The 19827-nt window shown below is 35.0% G+C and overlaps 1 protein-coding gene across 1 annotated transcript in view; it reads right to left on the bottom strand.

The window, feature by feature from the left end:
- USH2A (usherin) overlaps positions 1 to 19827 on the bottom strand; it is a 389040-nt gene that overhangs the window by 318309 nt on the left and 50904 nt on the right. Inside the window, exons 6-11 of the mRNA XM_031595830.2 lie at positions 17783 to 18077; positions 16591 to 16775; positions 13705 to 13926; positions 12372 to 12465; positions 6696 to 6891; positions 5770 to 5900 (exon numbers count right to left, since the gene is read on the bottom strand). Of these exons, the coding sequence (XP_031451690.2) occupies positions 5770 to 5900; positions 6696 to 6891; positions 12372 to 12465; positions 13705 to 13926; positions 16591 to 16775; positions 17783 to 18077 (1123 nt within the window). The remainder of the gene's footprint in view (positions 1 to 5769; positions 5901 to 6695; positions 6892 to 12371; positions 12466 to 13704; positions 13927 to 16590; positions 16776 to 17782; positions 18078 to 19827) is intronic.

Genomic DNA, 19827 nt, shown 5'->3' with positions numbered 1-19827 from the left:
TGAAAAATGCAGATCACAAAGTGCTAAGAGCATAAAAAAAAACCACCAATATTTTCAGCATACTTTAAAGTGTCAAGCTATTATAGGAGTACAAGTAGTAGTAACTTTCATCACACTCAGATGCAGAAAATGCATGCCCCTTTCCCAGGATAAAAAAAAAATGCCACCAAAAGAGGATATGTAATTCTTCAGGATGAAGGAGGAATAGCTGGCTAACCAAGGAACACAATGCAAATTCTCACCAGGAGCAAGATAATAATATCCTTCAGAGAATTCCCAGTAGAAGTTTCCTCCCTTCTATGCACAAAAAAAGTTTTCCACCTGTAATCAGTAAAATTAGCAACCATTTTTCTACTTTTAAAAAGAGTGAAAGGTTTTCCTGATGGCTAAGTACAGGAAACTAAAGTTTTCATTAACGGAAAAAGGCTTATTAAATTGTTTCTTAATAGATCTGAAGATAGCTTTCTATGTACCAGATTAAAGTATAAGAAAAAAAAGTCCATTGGCATTCTTCCTTAATTTCTGAGTCTTCAGAAAAAAAATAAAGAGAACCTACAGCCAAGACAAAAAAAAAAAAGAATAATTTGAGATAGTTGTTTAAGTTCAGTTTTCAAAATACAAAGTAACTAATACAATTTTATAATTTCAATCTAACCTTGTCCTCTACAGTAAGAATGGCATTATAAGTGGATATGAATATCAGGTAAGGAAAACCTGCCACCTTAACGCATCCAATATTACACAGACTTTTATCCTACTGCACATGTTTCAAATAGCTAGGTGAAATTTTAGAGGGAAAAAATAAAGAAACAAATCTTAAATTTCTCTGTCAGGACAGCAGCACTAAAGCAATCCAGAAGCACTGTGAAATGCATGTCAATAGATACTGTTACAAAAATGTATAAGCTGCAGATATTTATAATAGTACAGAAATAAGTGTGACACAGGTTATTATACACAGTACAGAAACCTACATCAAAATAACTGGAACAAACCATTTCTATAACCACTTAATTATTAAACTGACTTACAAAGCTTAACTGTTTTTATTTATATTTAATTTTGGTAATACCTGTAAAACCAGCTTACTATCGTTTCTAGAGTATCTAGGTATCCAGGTAATACTGGTAGCAATTAATATTTAAAGATTTTATTAATCAAGATTTCACTGGTTGAGCACTGGAGATATTATTGAACTTTGCCCTCTCCACAACCCTTCAACCAATTCAAATGCTATCAGTCATTTAAACAAATAGATTTTAATTACACTGCTTATATAAGAGAAAAAAGCAATTTGTTCTCCTGTTGCTTACACCTGGCAGGTCTGTATCTGACCCTAGGAGTAAGAAGATGGAAACAACTCGTCTCTTAACACAGCCATCTTAGAACTAAATCACTTATAAAATATAATCTGTCTAGATTGTTCCCTCTGAAAATGAGTCCAGCACAACATTACTACCAAGTGGCAGTGTGTGTCTTGGGACTTCATAATTACAATTGTTATTTGATACAGAAAAATCACTGATGCTGAGGTAGCATATAATACCTTCTGTCATTTATAATTTATGAATGAAATACACATTACTCCCATATCCTTGAATGTAAATGGTTATAAAAAGTATGCAAGCAATTTCCTCCTGCACAAATCACAGTTATAACATTATTGTCCTTAATCGTGAAACAGACCACTTGAGATTTCTGACTTTTACATATACCTAATAGTTCATGTTGCTGTAGTCTATAGTCACACAATTCCTTATCTGGGCAATATGTTAATCTAACTCATCAAATCTAGAATCACAAAATAAAATAAAGTAAAAAAAGCCTGTTAAAGAATCCTCTCAACATCCAGTTAACTAAACTGATATAAGGACTGAACTGATATGGGTAAACAGGCAATGGGTGATATATTGCATATAGTTGTCTCAATTATTGCTTACAGCACAATTTTTCCAGAGCACTCATTTAGTAGATATTCAATGTGTACATACGGAATTAGAAATATCTTCTGACTAAAGATTTGTTGTCCATATGTATTCATAAATTATAACATGGAATTTACTGAAAAAATAGCTGAACCAAATCCTTCTGAAAGTTAAAACCACCTCTTCTCTCTGGATATATCTCAAATTTCAAAAAACTTATCTTTGTTGTCTGTACCAGAGGAAACACATTACCAGATACATTAAGAGAAAATCTTTCCAATTCTGGAGAAAACAACATGAGATGTGACTGACTTCACTAAATAAAAAAATCAAAACTTGGCACTTGATAAGTTCATTTTACTACAGTGAAACCTTGTTTTGAAGCCATATGACCAAAAAAAAAGCAAAACACCAACATCCTTTCAAGATTGGAATAGTAACGATTATATAGAATTACAGTATGGCTTGGGTTTGAAGGAATCTCAGAGATTCTCCAGTTCCAATCACCTCTCATTAGATCAGGTTGCTTAAAGCCCCATCCAGTCTGGCCTTGAAAACATTCAAGGATGAGGTATCCACATCTTCTCAGGGACATCTGTTACAGAACTTCACCACCCTCATAGTTAATAATTTCTTAAATGTAATCTAAATCTATTGCTTTTTAGCATAAAACAACAACTTCTTGTCCAAAAACTATATCAGGTCCCATAGAACGAGCACATTCATTTCAATTATTTACCCTTGACCAATAGAGAAGCATGTTTCCTCCATCAGCTGGAAATGCCCTAATTCTCACATTTGGAGATCCATGTGTACGTTTAGTCCAGCACTACATTCTCTTTGTTCATCCTGCCATTACTGATTTTGCAATTGATTGGTATTGATCTCAAAATACTGCTTTCTTGATAGAAATTCTAATCAAATACTTCCCACTACCTTGTAACTTAACACAAATCTGGCAAGGATCCCAGCAAGCAACAACAGTCTGCAATCTCAGGAAGTCGGAGGAGGGGAACAACAGGGTTGAGAATTTATTTTCTTTTCATTTTCTTCATTTTAAGAAATGGAAACTGTAAGGTGTACTGGCTCACACAGATAGGTTAATAGTCTGACCACCAAATACCTGTGAGTATTCTCAGTATGTCAGCTTTGAGAACTGAAAATTGAATAAGCAGCAATAATGAAGTTCCTTTTTACTCCCCTACTCTCTCATCTTGTCATCACTTAAGATGACTTTGAAAAGTCAGAGGATTTCTGCTACAATTGCTCAAAATGTAAAATGAAGTGTTTCTTCTCCGCCCACAACATTCCAGGCCAAGTCCCCCAAATCATTTTTACAAAATATCACTGAAAAGCAGCATTTCCATGGTATAAAACCATGCAGAAATTATTTGACATAAAAGGCTCCTTCTCCTTCAACTTATTAAGATTACAACCCTTCCATAAAGGCAAATCCAAAATTCATACATAGTCTTTTATAATTTGATTTCTTGTTGTCTCCATTAGCTAGGATGAACACAAGCTGTTCACTGACCCTAGTAGTAGTTTACATTTGCATCCTTTTCCATTCAGACCATCTATTGACTGAAATGCCCTTAATAGCTGCTTTACCTGATGTTCTCATATAACATACATTTCAGTTTATTTATTTTCAATCACACTAAATTGGTTGAAAAATATGTAGGTGGAAAAATGAGAACACAGGAATACTCACTCTAATTTTGGAACAAAGAAATTTTCAACTCCAAAGAAATATCTAAAAGTCTACCCTGGTTTAAAATATGTATGCATATATAAACACCAGCTAGATTATCTACTATGTTAAAATAAAATGGATTCAAAATTGAGGGAAATGTACAAAGAAATTCAAAATAGCAATATTTAGGGAGTATATAGAAAAGCAAAATCTGAAGGCTGTTGAATAACAGACTTGATCTCACTAGAATGTCATTTGACCATTCAAAGAAAGCAATAATTATCATTTTGTTCATCTTCATGCTTTAAAGTAGGTTTTCTTGCAATGAGACAATACAGCCATCACACTGAGATGAGGCAGTTAGTCATGTGCAACTCTGACCAATATCCTGTGCAGTAAAGTACAGTTTATTTGCACCAATAAGTATATGATACACATTTACAAGCATGCTATGATTAAATTAAAAACCAGAAAACAAACAAAAAAACACAGTAAAGGTTGAGTGAAGAAAGATATCTAAATTCACTGAGTCCTGAATGGCATTTCCAAAAACTAAGTAAAAGTAATAGCACCACTTTCAGCTATGCCCAGAAAAAAATGCCCTGGAAAAGAATGGGTTTTTTTCATGCCATTATATATGGCGTACTATAACAATCATGAAAGGACTACAAATTGCTGTGCCTGATTGAATATGTAAGTGTTTGTAGAGCAGTCTGGGTAAAAAACAGCGCAGGGAAATGAGTCAAGAATTGTGGTATAAGGGCCAGAAGAAATTTCCAGCTCTCTATACAGAGCAAGAATGATCACATCAGCAGTATTCTGGCAGAATTTTCTCATGTGTGAATAGTTAGGGAGAATAGGAAAAGGCAGCCAATTCTTCTTTTGATCTCATAAAACTTAGGCACCTCAAATAATTCATTTGGACTTTCTGATGGTTTGAAATATTTTGTGCCAAAAGTTCACAGTGAGGACGCAACTAATGTGAATCTTTTCTGCACTGATTAGATGCCAATAACCAGCACAGAAGTGGGCAAATTTTAACACATTGTAGCAATTTTCTCTTGTACCCACCAGCCTCAAGCAAGGATCTCTCCGCAAAAAAAGCCTAATGCACTGTTCATAGATATGCTACAACAACAACACCCTTCTAAAATCCTTCTCATTACTATCAACATTATAATTTCAAAGTTTGTTACTATGTTAGTCTGAACTTTAACATACAAATGACTTTACACACTAATCCGCAAATTAACTTAGTGTACATGTGTATGAGAACTGAGACCTTATGTGAGAAATGCTACACATCATAGCACGTACTTCCTACCAACAGCAGAATGAAGTAGGTGAACAGAACAAGGATAGAGTTTTTCAAGATCAGACCAAATAATGGAGATGGGAGTGTTGCAGAAAGGCCTTTCACAAATCCTCTAAATCATCTATATTAATAATACTAACTACATTTGACGAGTAATCGTTCTATCAGAAATAGCTTATTTTGTGATTCTATGGATCAATTCTGAAATTCTGTACCTCAGAACTTAACGATATAACTACCACTTTGCAGAAAAAACCTTGATGAACTGCAGAAAATGGTATATTATACAGTAAAAGTGTATTCTGTCCCAGTTTTGGCATATTTCCTTGCAAATTAGCATTGTGGTGTGACAATTCTCATGAGTAGGGTCCTTATTCCTTTGATTCCATCTTCCACAGGTCAAATTTGGAAACGCTTCCTTAAATGATGCCTTCTTGCTTCACGTAATTCATTTCAGCCTTTAGTCCCCAGCCTTATTAATCTACTCTTTAATGCCTTTTCATCATTTCTCCCTGCACTGCAGCTAACACAGCTATCTGATGCTTTATCGAGTCTCCCCCATTTTTCCCACTGTATCTCCCAGTTCATTTTTTCAGTCAAGCTTTTTTAATATCTGTTTCTGATCCAGATGAAGAACTCCACAGCTGTATGCCTCAAATTGCTTTCTGGGTTTTCTTGGCTTTCATCCTCTTGTTTGAGTCAACTTTTATTTTGAAGAGGCTGAACAGTTTTTATAAACTAGTTACCATCAAAATACACTTTGTAAAATCTTTTTGTTATCTACTTTGCTAATTTAAAATGCTTTGTCATTATTCTGTATTTAAGCTACTTACATTGTCACACAGGAGGCTTTTATTTTTCGTGCCTGTTGCGTAACAGTCACACGGTTTGCAAACATCAATGGCTGAAAGATCTGCACCTGCTTGTCTGTAATGGAAATCCTTGCACAGCTCACAGTTTCTTCCTGCATGAAGGAAAGGTTATGCATTATGGCTTCCAATTCATTAAAATTAGCTGTATAATTCAAAATTAAAGACTCTATTCCTTTGAGAGAATTCTATAATTTTCAGGACGTCCATTTTAATGCACCTTTCATCTCTACCTGCCAATTTAGTGATCCAGAGCATATGAAACAATGAACCTGTTACAAACTATGTTTTACTCCATTAAACTTCCATCTGTTATATAATACCACACTTATAGGCATTTGCATGGCACAGCTTTTATATACATTTTTCTTTTTGAAAAAAATATTGGTAAACCTGAAACTGTTTTTCTAAACCTGAAAATTTTCTTTTTTCCCTTTACTAGACAAAGCAAAATAAATAAATAAATAAATGACAATATCTAAAAATAAGAAGTATTCCAAAATATACTACACAGATGGAATACAAAGTAAGCACAAAAATAAACAAGAAGCTGACATTACAGCAAAAGTTGACAACGTAATATGTCATCTGTTAAACTGGTTGATTAAATAGCCTTGATATTCTGGATTTAAATGCTCTAGAACATGTAATGGAAAAGGCTTTGAAACAAAACATTCTAATAACTGGAATATCATTTGCATAGGTTTTCTACAAGATTCAGTCAAATTTCAGAAGTATTTTCCTATAGCTTATATCACTACAACCAGTGATTCACTTAAATAGAGACGTATACAATTTACTTTTAATTTATCCACCATTATCAGCTGATGCAAGACTTCACCAAAAAGTGACCACAGAACAAGAAGTCAATTCTCAGGCTTGTGACTTACCAGTTGTGTTGTGTTGACAGTTATCGCAGACTCCACCGCTGCCTCTGTAGTATTCCTGAGGAAAAGGATCCACTGCTAAGTCATAGTGGCAGCTTATTGCATGGCTGTAACACTGACAAGGTTTGCAATTATAGGCATGAACTTGGTCACCTGGACGAAAAGGCTTGTCATTGTACAACGGCAAACAATGATTACACTGAAATAAAATAAAAAGATTACTTTATACTTAAAAGAACTGTTGTACTCTATATACTTTGCTCTATTTGCTTTTCCTCTGTTTACACATTAAAGATATGAAAGACAAGAAGAGAGAAACCATGTAGGAAAATAAAATTCATCTCCTTATTCTTCTTAAAGTACTTTAACAGCAAATTAAAATCAAGGAAGAAAGGCAGAAGAAAAAAATAATAATCAACCAGATACTCAACATAGGCTAACATCCTGAAATTCATATTAGATTAGTTCTCTAATCTAAATGCTGCCTTACTATGTTTGAGGTACAGACAATTAAATTCACGAGATGCATCTATTTGGATGCATTATAAACAGTATCTGCACCTTTATAAGGTACAGTAACAATTACCATTTGATCTTGTGAAACACTGGTCTACATATTGCCAAATGTGTGGTTGATCACAGCGTACAGAATACCTGAAATGCCAGCACTTCTTAATGTGCATTTATCTCCTGAGGCTTCCAAGAAAGTTTAACAAAAAACAACAGCAAATATCCCAACGTGTCCAGAGAAAGGCAACAAAGCCGTGAAGGATCTGGAGCACAAGTCTTATGGGGAGTAGATGAAGGAATCACTTAGTCTGGAGAAGAGGCAGCTCAGGGGTAACCTCACTGCTCTTTACATCTCCCTGAAAGAAGGCTGTGCTGAAGGGGGGCAACCTCTTCTCCAGCTAACAGCAATAGGACAAGTGGGAACAATCTCAAGTTGCGCCAGGGGAAGTTCAGGCTGGATATTAGGAAAAACTTCTCATAAGGAGTAGTGAGTCATTGAAATAGGCTGCCCAGGAAGACTGTGGAGTCACCATCCCCTGAAGGTGTTTAAGGAAAGGGTAGATGTAGTATTTAGGGATATGGTTTAATGAATAATATTGGTAGTAGGTGGACAGTTGGGCTAGATGACCTTAGAGATCTTTCCCAACCTTAATGATTCTATGAATCTAAGTCTAGAATGCTACTCTCTCTCTTTTGGAAGACTGCATTATTGAAAAAATCCATTGTATGCATAACCTAACTATTTATGTTTAAGCTGTCCTACAAGTTTTGAGTATAATATGGTAGTTAATCACATTATTTTCCTTCTTACACTCCATCTTACTTCTTTAACAAAATAAGAGTAAATAAGTATTTTAGGCAATATCTATTTCAGTGTATCTTAATATTATTCTGAAGACAGCTGTCTAAATTTCCTCTTGGCTTACCCACAGCACTCTCACAACAGCATTTAACTACTTGTAAAGACTGCGCATTAGCCAGAGCTTTGAACTATACCTTTCTCTTGAGAACTCCCCAAAGAAGATTGAACTGCTTTTAAACTCAAAAACCCAGGTCTGATTAGGAAAAAAAGCTAGAATTCTTAAAATGACTCCAAGTGATTGAGAAAGATAGAACAGAAATGAAATCTTACAGTATTATGTCACAAGACTATGTGTACCTTAATTTCTAAAAATATTTTGCTTCCTTTTAAGTGCAGCTCTTTAAAGAGTATTTAAAATACACCAGTGATTCTCGTCAGCTAGAAAGGTCCCAGATGCCAAAGAGTACCTTTTAACAGATTACAACAGCTGTTTTGAGTGATAAATTGACCAGCAAAGAACTTTACTGACAAAGAACATAAGTGATATTGTTTAGAATGCCAGATTCCAAAAATGGGACACAACTGAGATCTCAGACATTGGTATAGACATTGTCAAGCAGCATAAGATATATTTCTACTCAACTCCTCTTTCACCTGTACTTATTATGATGAAGTTGAATGAAGCCACACCAAAGTCTACAAAATCAAAACACATACAGACACAGTAATTCTAACAATCAGGCTGCTCAGCAAGTTAATTCACACTTAAGTCTTCCAGAATTAAAATTCAAAGTGATTTTGAAATCAAGCATCAATTCCATGTAACTCTCTTCTAGACTCCAACTCTATAGGACTTCAGTAAATAATAAATTAAAAAATTATGAAGAGAGGGAGAAGACATACTTTACATCTGATGAGCTTCGCATGCATTCCGGTTTACTAAAGCTTTGAGTTGGTCAGGATATTCAATTGCAAATTTCATTTTCACAGTGATATAGCCACACTCACTAGGTATTCTAGGGTTAATTTATGTTTTAGGAAGCTGTTGCGTGGGACTTTTTAAATAGTAACAGGAAACAGACAATAGCTAATTACTTCAGCATTCATAAAGAAAATGGTAAAAACCCCTATAAATTCAATAAACATAACAGCAGAATGATTTACAACAGCTGCTCTCAGCAACACTGACACACCGGGCCAGTTGTTTCTGAGTTTCCTTTCACATTAAATGAAATACATATCCTACACAGTACACAAGCCCCTGGAAAATATGTTCAGACTGTAACAGCCCTTTCTAGCTTCTGAAACACAGCAGTGACAGCAATGACAGTCATAATGCTAGTTACTATCTGCCTATGACCTCATATCTCTTATTAAGTAAAACAAAAACCTCAAATGAAAATATATATGGAGTAACAACTACTTCACAGTTCCTTCAACATATCAGCACAGGTGCAACAAATCACAAGGTGTCTGAGACAGAAACAAGTTCTTTCACTATCTCAGTGACACTCATACACAATTTGTTTTAGAAGCCTGGGTCTTTGAACTGTGAAATTACAACAGTTTTCCAAGGATGGATTCATGGACAAACCCATAACTTGCACTGACACGTCAAAAGTTATTCAAAGTTTTCAGGCGTGTAAGGCTATTGGACTAGGTCTTTCTGCTTTCTGTTTCTAAAACACGAGTCAATCATCATCAGCTTATTTTATTTTAATATGACCAGTTGCCTATCAGGTCCATCTCTATAAACAAATTATGGCATATAGCGTACCAAAAAGGATATGTTTTACTTGCTTGCTTTAGCAAGAGGTCACTGAGTGACCAGTTATTATACTTCGTATTTACAGATGCTCAGGTACTGTTAATTCCAACACCTGACATGATTAAACATGCTGACTTTTAACTAAGATTTAGATTGCTTCTTACACAACAACATATTGTAACAGCATTAAAGGGCTTAGTTATCCCATTTTTGTCAAACCAACATGTCATATCTGGTTTTGAGACAGTATATGTTTAATATCATTAATATTAAAAACTCTGAAGACCTGAAGCTTTTACTGTGTCCAGTCACACCCTCACCTCCATTCATATCCTCTCAAATATTCAGAGTTGTTTTATTGCTTTAAAATTCTATTTTCTATTATCGTCATTTCCATAACTACTCCTATACAATTTGCCATTACCTTTCTGCATGAAGTTCTGCATCATCAATTTAAAGGAGGGTCTCAGGCTGTAAAGAAAGGCTGACATTTTTTTATTGTCTTGCTCTTTTCATGGCCTGTCTCAAACTTTTCATGTAACAGCACAAAGTTTTTGATTGTATACTCCTGTCTATAAATTGTGTATAAATGTTGCCAAGATGAAGACACTGTGCTTCAGTTTTGACTCCTATGAGGCCACGCTAATTCCTAAAATAGTCATAAGACATTTACAGAACAAACTAAATGAAGAAGCTGAATGTACCAGAGGAGATTTAGATTAGACATAAGGAAAATGTTTTTCTCTCAGGGAGTGGTCAGACACTGGATTGGCCTGCCCAGGGAGGTATTGGAGTTGCCATCCCTGGCAACATTCAAGAGGAGTCTGGATGAGGAGCTACAAAATATGGTTTAGTAGCTTGTGGTAATAACGGCAATGGAAGGATGGTTGGACTAGATGATCTTGTCAGTTCCTTCCAACCTTGTGATTCTATATGATTCTATTATGATGTCAGTTTCTACTAAAGATGAAATAAAGTGAATTAGCAATAAAATAGAATTTGTATTTGTGAATATATCATTACTTTGAATTTTTCAGAGTTTAGATGAATTCCAAACAACTTAAAAGTTCTGATCTTTGTAAGGCAAACATGTTGAAGACAATCAAAATCCATTATAGTTTTTGACTATCACTGATAATTGATAAAGCTGTTTCATAGACATACCTGTGTTTCTCAGACCATTTATTTTTATTTTTATTTTTTAAATTTTGAATCTCAAGCATTTGTGCTAAATTGAAGGAATTTTCTAAATGCAAACTTTTCTTCATGTGTGGAGGAGTTGGTGTGGGGAGGGGAGGGAGCACGGCTAACATTTGAGAAGAAATGGCACTGTGAGTAGTGTCCTTTAATTTTCAAACTTTCCTAGAAGTGAGTCATCAGAACTGAGAAGATTATTTTTTAGAGTATCTTGGACCAGAAATTTAAGATCCCTTGACAAGCTCTTAACATATGGTAGAGTAATGTCCTTGTCACATTTACACTTAATACAGTTAAAATTACCATCTTGAATTCATCTGGCATATACATCTGGATAGCTGTTGCACAGCAAAGCAATACCAGGTAATAAAAACCTGCATAATTCATTAAAAATGATCTTTTAGTTATTTACATCACCATGCTATGATATTTGACACACCATGGGAGATTTCTGTCTTTAAGTAATAAACAACGTGCTTTGAAAAATAAATATGTGGGCATGAAATTTGGGACTATGGGAAGAGAGGATAAGAAATTATTTGCAGATTTTGAGAGGCCAAACTAGGAAAGAGGAGAAAACCTCATGGAGCTTGTCTCTCATCTCACAAGAAAGTGTTCAGCTTTTTTTTTTTTTGTAAATGTCTTATACTGGAGATACTCGTTCTGGTTCTCCCTGACCAAGAACCGCAAAATTAGTTGAGAAATTAAAGTTCTGCAACTTGACAAGTTTCAGCTACACACTGTATTTCACAAAAACCCTTATTATAGAGAAATGCTGTTATTAAGAGCAAAGCAGGGGTAAGAATGCGTTGTCTAGATGGTATCAACTTGTTTTTGTTTGTTATTTAATATGTCCTTTGAAATCTAGTTCCAACAGGAGGTTTAACCTTACCAGCTGCTGACTGAAAATATGCAGCATTAAAGTATGAAAGTTGACCTTTCATTAGAACAATTGTGAAACTACTATAGAGTATTTTAAGGATAGCCAAATCCTATATATGACTGTAAAATAAATGGACAATCAGCATTTCCAGACTGTCTTTAAACAAATATGTAAATTCAAAACTCAATTTTCAATGTTTTAAAACAAGACTGCCTGGATCCATGATTTGAGTCAAAATATTGAATAAGACTCCCAGTAAAACTCCCATCACTTAGCAACAACCAAAACTTCCGTATGCGATCAGCACTGCCTCAGAAACCAGGACAAAGGTATTAAAACCAAAATGGTTATTTGGCTTTTTTTTGTGTGCACGTATTTTCTGAATTTAATATAAAGCCTACTATAGCAACTTTTCCTATGAAAATTAGGAAAACAGTAACATACATATGTTCACATTTCTAGTTCTAAAATACTAGATTTGACAGTACATAGGTGAAGTAGACACAAAATACGACTAACATTATTTCCTTCTGTATAGCTTTCCTTGATGCACAGACACCTGTATGGTTCCATCGCTGTGTCACAATTATCAGCATGGCCATGGCAATTACACCTAAAAGAACAAGATGTAGCAAAGAATAACTGAACACATGGAACACCTGGAACACCTCTGCAATGATATATAACATGATCATGAAGATAATTTTGTTTTATGAAAAACAGTCTGGCTCGTTTATTATTTGTTCATAATAAACTCAAGAGAATGTTCTTTACTACAGTAACTTATAAAAAATGACTGTTGAACATATTTGTGAGTATCAAGAACTGCTGTCCAAGAAAATTAAAGCCATCATGTATCACAGCTACTTTTACCTTACATAATAAGTAATGAAAACTGTATTTCAATATATAATATGCATTTATAATAGGTTAATTTTTCATCAACGTTAACCCTTACAATATGGCTATACTTTATGGTATCTTAACTATATCTAGCATAATAATGTAGATCACTTGACCTCAGTTAAAATGCCAATTTTTATTAAAATAAAACCTTTATAAAGTACTACTTCATAGAAAGTAACAATCACTATCTGAATGGCAGATCTTCTGGAGGCATAGCATTGCTTTAGAAACCACTCTTGAAATAACTCCTGAAATAATTTCACTATGGCATAATCAAGAAGATTGTAGTTGTTTTAGTAAAACATAAATCAATAATGAAAACATTAGCACAAGGTAAATGTGAACTTTGATGGGGTGCTTTCTCTCAAAAGAATTTCAGAAGTAATATTTATTAACAAAAATCTGCACCATGTGTTTCATGGAAATATTTCATTGCCAAATTTGCATGTTATTTACAGGGCATAATTAGTCCTTTCACAAGACAGAACACATCATATACAATACAGTTGTCAGTCACAGATAATGTAACTCTCACAGCTGTCCACTTTTAATGGACAATTGAAGCTAAAACAAAGAATGAGCTGTGTATTACAACTGTTGAAATTGTCATGTCTATAATGAAACTTGAAAGAGCTACTGAAGTGAAGCACAAGCTGTGGTTTCAATCACAAGCCTTTGCCTAGAAGCACAGGTAATTCCAAGGAAAGGATTGCTTTTGATAGATTTTTATAGTAAATATTAATTTTAAAATAACACGTGAGCAGATGCTTTAAAAAAGCTGCACACTAATCATTTCAAACTTGATGTACTCCTTCAGACCAAGTTGCCCTCTTATTCATAAATGTAAAAGGAGAGCAACCTCAAGAAATTTTAGGCAAGCAATTGCATACTTCGCACAGCTTTAGCGGTTGGAGGCAGTGATAGGAAGAGTTTCAGTAACACCTACCTTCCACTGACTGTAACTTCATTAACTCCATAGTATCTATGCCTAAAATTTACCCAAGACTCATCAGTATGATACTGGCCACGCATATGAATCCTCACGTGTGTAGCTTTCACAAATTCTTGGAGAGTTGGAGTATTGTAAAAATCATTGTAACCAGGTCGGTGATTTGGTTCCGGAGTAAGAACACTAAAAGTTAAATTACCATGAGAATACGGAGTAAAGCTGTTTAAATAAAGGAAAGAAAGACAAATGAAAACCAAAATGACATATGTTACAGGTTCCATTCCTCTATCTTTTTTCCCCTTGGAGAAGGTCTCCATATTATGGTACATAGTTTTTTTTTTTATGGATTCTGAGTAAAGTTCTTATGCCACAGAATTCCTAGTTATTAAAATTCAAGGAAGATAAAGAAAACATACTTTAAATGTCTGTTTTCCCCAGACTGCCACACTCTTCTCTGGACCCTAAGTTTCCTATTTAAATGAATCATCTAAAAGACAACTTCAAAATATGAATGAAGTAGAACACTGATACAGTGGCATCTGCACTATTTTTTTTTTTTTTTTGAAGTTTAATAGAGTCTCTAAGAAATATGAACTATGCTTGAATTACAAAGAATTCCTTCTGATGACTAATACAATTAAGAAGCCCACATTGTTATTTATCTGCTGAACACATTAAGAAAAACTACAGATAGTTATGCTTTGAATTTTAGAGTCACTGGAATATATTATTTTACTACTATGAGTGAGCAGAGTTATAAATACAGTACATTATACCTTCCAGTGAGCACAGTGAAAGAGAGCTTAGTGAAATCCGGGGGATTCAGAATAAAACTGTATGATTAAGTCCAAGAGGAAAGACATTCCTCAGAAGTCAAGCAAATGTTGAGGAAACAAAAACACACAGATCTCACACTTACATTTTGGTATGAGTTATATCTCACAGTGGCAGAGCTTAACAAGTAGAACTTGTACCCAAGAATGTCTGCTTCTTTGCATACCTACACATTAAAAATTGGCATCCACAGATATCATTTGGTATTGACATACAATATTCAAAATTAATTTTCTTCACCTCAGAATAACAAATCGTAGTTATGCTGGGTCTGCTGAGTCTTACTCTGTCCTTATGAAGAGTTTTCGAATTTACTGTGTCCCTGTCCAGCTCAATGCTTAACAAAAAATCTCTGTGGAATATATTTGTGTGTTCCGTTGGGGGGAATGCTTCCTCTCAATCCCTCCATAGAAAATTAAATGCTACGCTTCTCTTCCTTGACACAGAGAGCTGTAATGGAAATGTTAAGGATTGTACAAATAGTTGATGAACAACAATCTTGGTATGGAAGTACCAGAAGGAACAGCAAAACTGTAAGGCCGGCATCACCTACATAAACAAGTTATCAAAATCTTAGTTTCTACATGCAGCTTCTCAGAAAAACAGTAAAGCAAGATAAATTAAACCGTGAATCAGCCTACATTCAGAATAAGCAAAGATACAAAAGCCTCTGATAATTGGATAAATGACTGACTCCTGACTTACAGAGGCAGTACAAGATATAGGAGGAAATAAACAGCCTTAACTTTCATTTCCTCAAGGAAACTAAAAAGTCCATTAGGCACTAACTCATGGCTACCAAACTATGAAGTTTTGAGCTACAGTAAGGATGTCAAAGCCAAGGTCACTTGTCCTCCAGGCCATTCTAAGAAATTTTGTCCACAAAGGTACACTCTTTTCTAAAACCTCCACTGACAGCTTGGTCACATCTTGGCACTTAGAAGCATGTGGTGGGGTGGAAAACAGACAGAGCATTATTCCAACATTAGCCCTTCTTTCAGTACACAGAATCCTCACCATTTACAGAGTACATTCCTTAACTTTTAAACAAGTATTTCTGCATTCTCTACAGAATTCTGAACTCCTGGAGAACAAAGGTGCAGTCACTTGAATAGTCTTAGGAAGGCACTAGAAGTGAAACAGAAAAAAGGGGAAAAAACAATGCCTACAGCACCTGGTACTGTATTTTCTTACTGTTTTCCAGCCAAGTAATAAATTAGCCAAATACTGTCTGCCATCCGAAATTAGGCAAGAAATAGTGAATTTGAATACCTGTAGTGGCAAAGATTTGTCTGTGTATATATATGTGCACATGTGTATAAAACTAAATATATTATGTATTATAAGTTACATATTTATATATAACAAGTTAAAATGGATTTTTTTTTAAAGTTACACATGCTAACAGTCTAGTTAAAAGGTTTGCAACTTGTTCCTGAAGTAATGACCTTTCTTGGCTCACTCCTGAGATTTTAGTCTTATTCTTGCTTAGAAAAATTGAAAATCTTAAAGTTACAATTTTGAACCTATTTCTCACGTTTTGCATGATTAGTAGTAAGGTCAAGTGACTGCATTTTGTTCTTAAGTTTTTGTCCACTTTTCTAAGCTCCAGAAGAAGTTGCGGACTCAGAGATCGTGGAATCATGGAATAATTGATCAAAAGGAATATGTTCATACTCCCTGCATAGGTACAACAAATCCATTATAACTGTGTCTTTCTCCACTCTTTATCTCACTGTTCCCTAATTCTACTGACAATAACAGTCCCACACAACACAAACATACACAATTTCAGAAGTCTAGCTCAAAAAATAAGATAGTCAGTTGTGTCACATTCCTCAATGTCTGAAATCTGATAAAAATGACAGATGACCTTTTGGTGATCTTCAATCAAAAGGTCAGATTTTGGATCTTTTATATACCTAGCAGCCTATAATAAATGAGTATACCAAATTAAAAGATTCTATCTCAGTAGGTCATGGAAATGAATTGTGTCAGGATGCTACCTGTTCAGAGCATCTGTAATAAGAAGATAATATCCACTCATACCTAGGAAGCTGGAGACAGTTGACAGAGTCTGGTTTTTCTAGAGATCCATTGTTATCCATTCCAAAAATACTGCAATTTTTAGCAAAATACTGCCAGTCTTCCCAGTTGAGATCATCTCTTTTTTTCCTTTCAATTCTTATTGCTTCAGGGTGCGGGCTATAGAACTGTAGTATAATATAGAATACCTACAAGAAGATAGCAAATGTATGAATTGATATTAATGACTGTATTACAGAATAATTAGAATTTCAACACTACTTTTTTATTTCAATGTGACAAAAGTCTATTTTAACATCTTCAGAATACAAAACCAGCATTTCAGTCCATACATAGTCTTGAATTTGAAAACAGATTTTGTTAAGCTTTTTGTTCCTCAGACATTAGAAAGCAACTGAACTGCTGCATCAAAACTCTTGTTTGCTTGAAGGCCATTTGAAATTGAAATACAAAGTCATCCATAATTTGTTATTCTGATATTAATTTTGACAAAAATGAATGACACTTAAGGAATCTGTTGTCACTTAGGTATCCAGCCTGTACCTATATTGTGCCAACAAGGACTTCCCTTAGTATGTAATGTTGAAATTTATATAAGCCGAATCAGTTTTAAAGCTTCACATATATCTGAACTGACTTTTAAATAACAGATTAGTTCTTATTTATGTGGCCAAAACCTGCCATCATATTCTTTACCTTTTCTGCATTAACAACAAAGAAAAAAACTTAGGCTACATAAGATTTTTTATGATGTGCCAGTGTGCTACAGACTTAAAACTTCATTTGACTGCAGTCAGTTTTATATCTAAGAACACAAAAATTTCATCTCCCATTTCAAGATAAAATTGAAGTAGAAATTCACAAAAATCAAACTGAAATTTACAAAAAAAAAAAAAATCAAGTTAAAAGACAGCAATCATTTCTAAGTATTGATGACTTCAAACAGGACACTCACACAGGTATACCTAGCCCAGATTACTGCTTAAAACAACAGTTAAGGGACATCAAAAGAAAAACTCCATAGCAAAAATGATAGGGCACTGCCTCCTGCTGATAATAGAATTTTTCTTTCTGGCATCTTAAGGAAAATATCTTTATGCTTAAAGTTTGAGTTCCGCCAACATTTTAAACAAAGTGAATATGAAATCTCTTCCTAGATAGGATTAACAAATAGCAAATGTGATCTTCTCATTACCTGATACTGTCCATTTTGTAAATCTATTGTGATAGAAACACCATGATCCAGACCTGTAGCATTAGCAAACACAGATGAAATCCAGGTGGTTCCAATATCATCATCATTGATGTAATGCAGAGGATGGGCTTCTGCATCCAGTCTCAGCACTCTGTCATTAGTGGTATCATCTGCACCATTAGGGATGCAGTACCTCTGTATCAAAGGGTGTACCCGGGGATGACTTCCAGGGCAGCGGCACTCTGACTGGGTATGCAGATGAGGAAATTTTCCAGAGAATACTTCCAAAATGTCTCTGTCACAGCACATAAAGTAATTACAGACATGATAAAAAATGACAAGTGTCACTTTGCGCCTCTAGGCTCATAGATTAAATAAAATTCAACTTAGATTACTCTAGAAGCCCTAAGGCCTGTTTTCATCTCATATAAATGGGGCAATCAGCCAGGAATCAGGCCACCTAAGGTCCCTACTTAATCAATAGCAAGCAGCAGGCATCTTCAGAAGGCATCTATGAAAAAGTGCTTGAGTTGCTTTCATTGTTCTCATAATATGGAGCTCCACAAATAAACAGAGCCAAGGGAAAAAAACTCCTTCTCAGGACATCTTCTCAGGTAGGATTAATACAGCCATAGGTGTGAGGGGAAAAACCCTACCAATATTTAATTATGGTACTATGTCTGACTCCAGTCACTGATTTGGACTGTTCTTAAGCATCCCAGAGCACTAGCTTTTTATGAGGCATAACCACAGACAAGTTGAATGCCTGTCCTGAAACCCTTCAAAAAGACAGCATGAGAAGTATCATGCTGCACCCTAGAAAATGTAGATAAAAATATTTTCCCTCTTAGCCAAATGCAAGTATATCCACTAATTTGGCTGCCCCATTCTGAGATCACCCTGTTAGACTCCTGCAGACTATGTCAAAGCAGTTGAATCATTGTAGTTCTCAGTGACATTACCAATCTGAATGGATAAGTGGTAGGCAAAGGAATAGGCGAATGACATGGGCAGATTACATAATCCTTTATTCGTTCATCTGGTGTAAAAGGATTTGGGGAGCCCAGAAGGTATGGATTTTTTAAATTTAAAAAATTCACTTATCCCATCTCCCTAATTTCATCAGTAACAGGCCCTACAGATCCTATAGAACACAGTAACAGGGCCTTTCCAATTGCCATAGACCTAAAATAATTCATATGCAACAAAGACTTTTATTTATTTTTATTTTATCCAGATTGGATGGGGTCCTGGGCAGCCTGGTCTAGCATTAAATGAGGAGGTTGGTGGCCCTGCATGTGTCAAGGGAGGGTTGGAGATTCATGATCCTTGAGATCCCTTCCAACCCTGGCCATTCTGTGATTCACAGTTTATCCCACATAAACATTCTAACCTGAGTTATTTGTGGGAATAAAACTGCATTGACAAAGTTACGAATTATTAGTTTGCAACACTTAGTAAAATACCTTATCTTTCAATTTTCAAACTATATTCTTTTCGGTGACTTCAGTTGTAGTTCAGAGCATTGTAGTTCAAGCATTTTTCCAAAAGAATATACAACCAACATGATATTCACAGTTTGGAATTCATATTCATATTAATACTTTAAATTCACAGGAGATCAATTCATTGTCATGTCCTGCAGACATCAGTGCTCCTAAGAAACTGCTCTACATCTTATTGAAAGATTATCATTAAGTAGCCTTAAGGTCTGCAGTCACAAGTGTTGCTGTGCTTAGCCTACCCAATAGTACCACACAGACAAATAAGAGCTGACTTTTTTCTGGCCAGTTTGAATTGAGCAGATTAATCCAGCAGAGCTGGATAGGAAAGGTAACATCTCTTTATAACACACTAGGAAGGGAGGCTGGAGGGCAACAGAAATTGCAGTGGCAACTGTAATTTGGCCTAGGGGATGGAGGATGTCAAAGCAATTGGCTCAAGGCTACATGAGCTGAGGTAGAAAAGTCATTGGTGGCTTATGAGAACTATCTAATATAGAAAAAAAAATGAAGAATTAAGACAATAACCTCCTGTTTATAGAG

The sequence above is a fragment of the Phasianus colchicus genome, chromosome 2, assembly GCF_987193195.1.
Source record: "Phasianus colchicus chromosome 2, bPhaCol1.hap1.1, whole genome shotgun sequence".
NCBI classification, from domain to species: Eukaryota; Metazoa; Chordata; class Aves; order Galliformes; family Phasianidae; genus Phasianus; species Phasianus colchicus.
The sequence above is the reverse complement of the archived record's forward strand: the minus strand, read 5'-3'. Positions and strand labels throughout refer to the sequence as shown.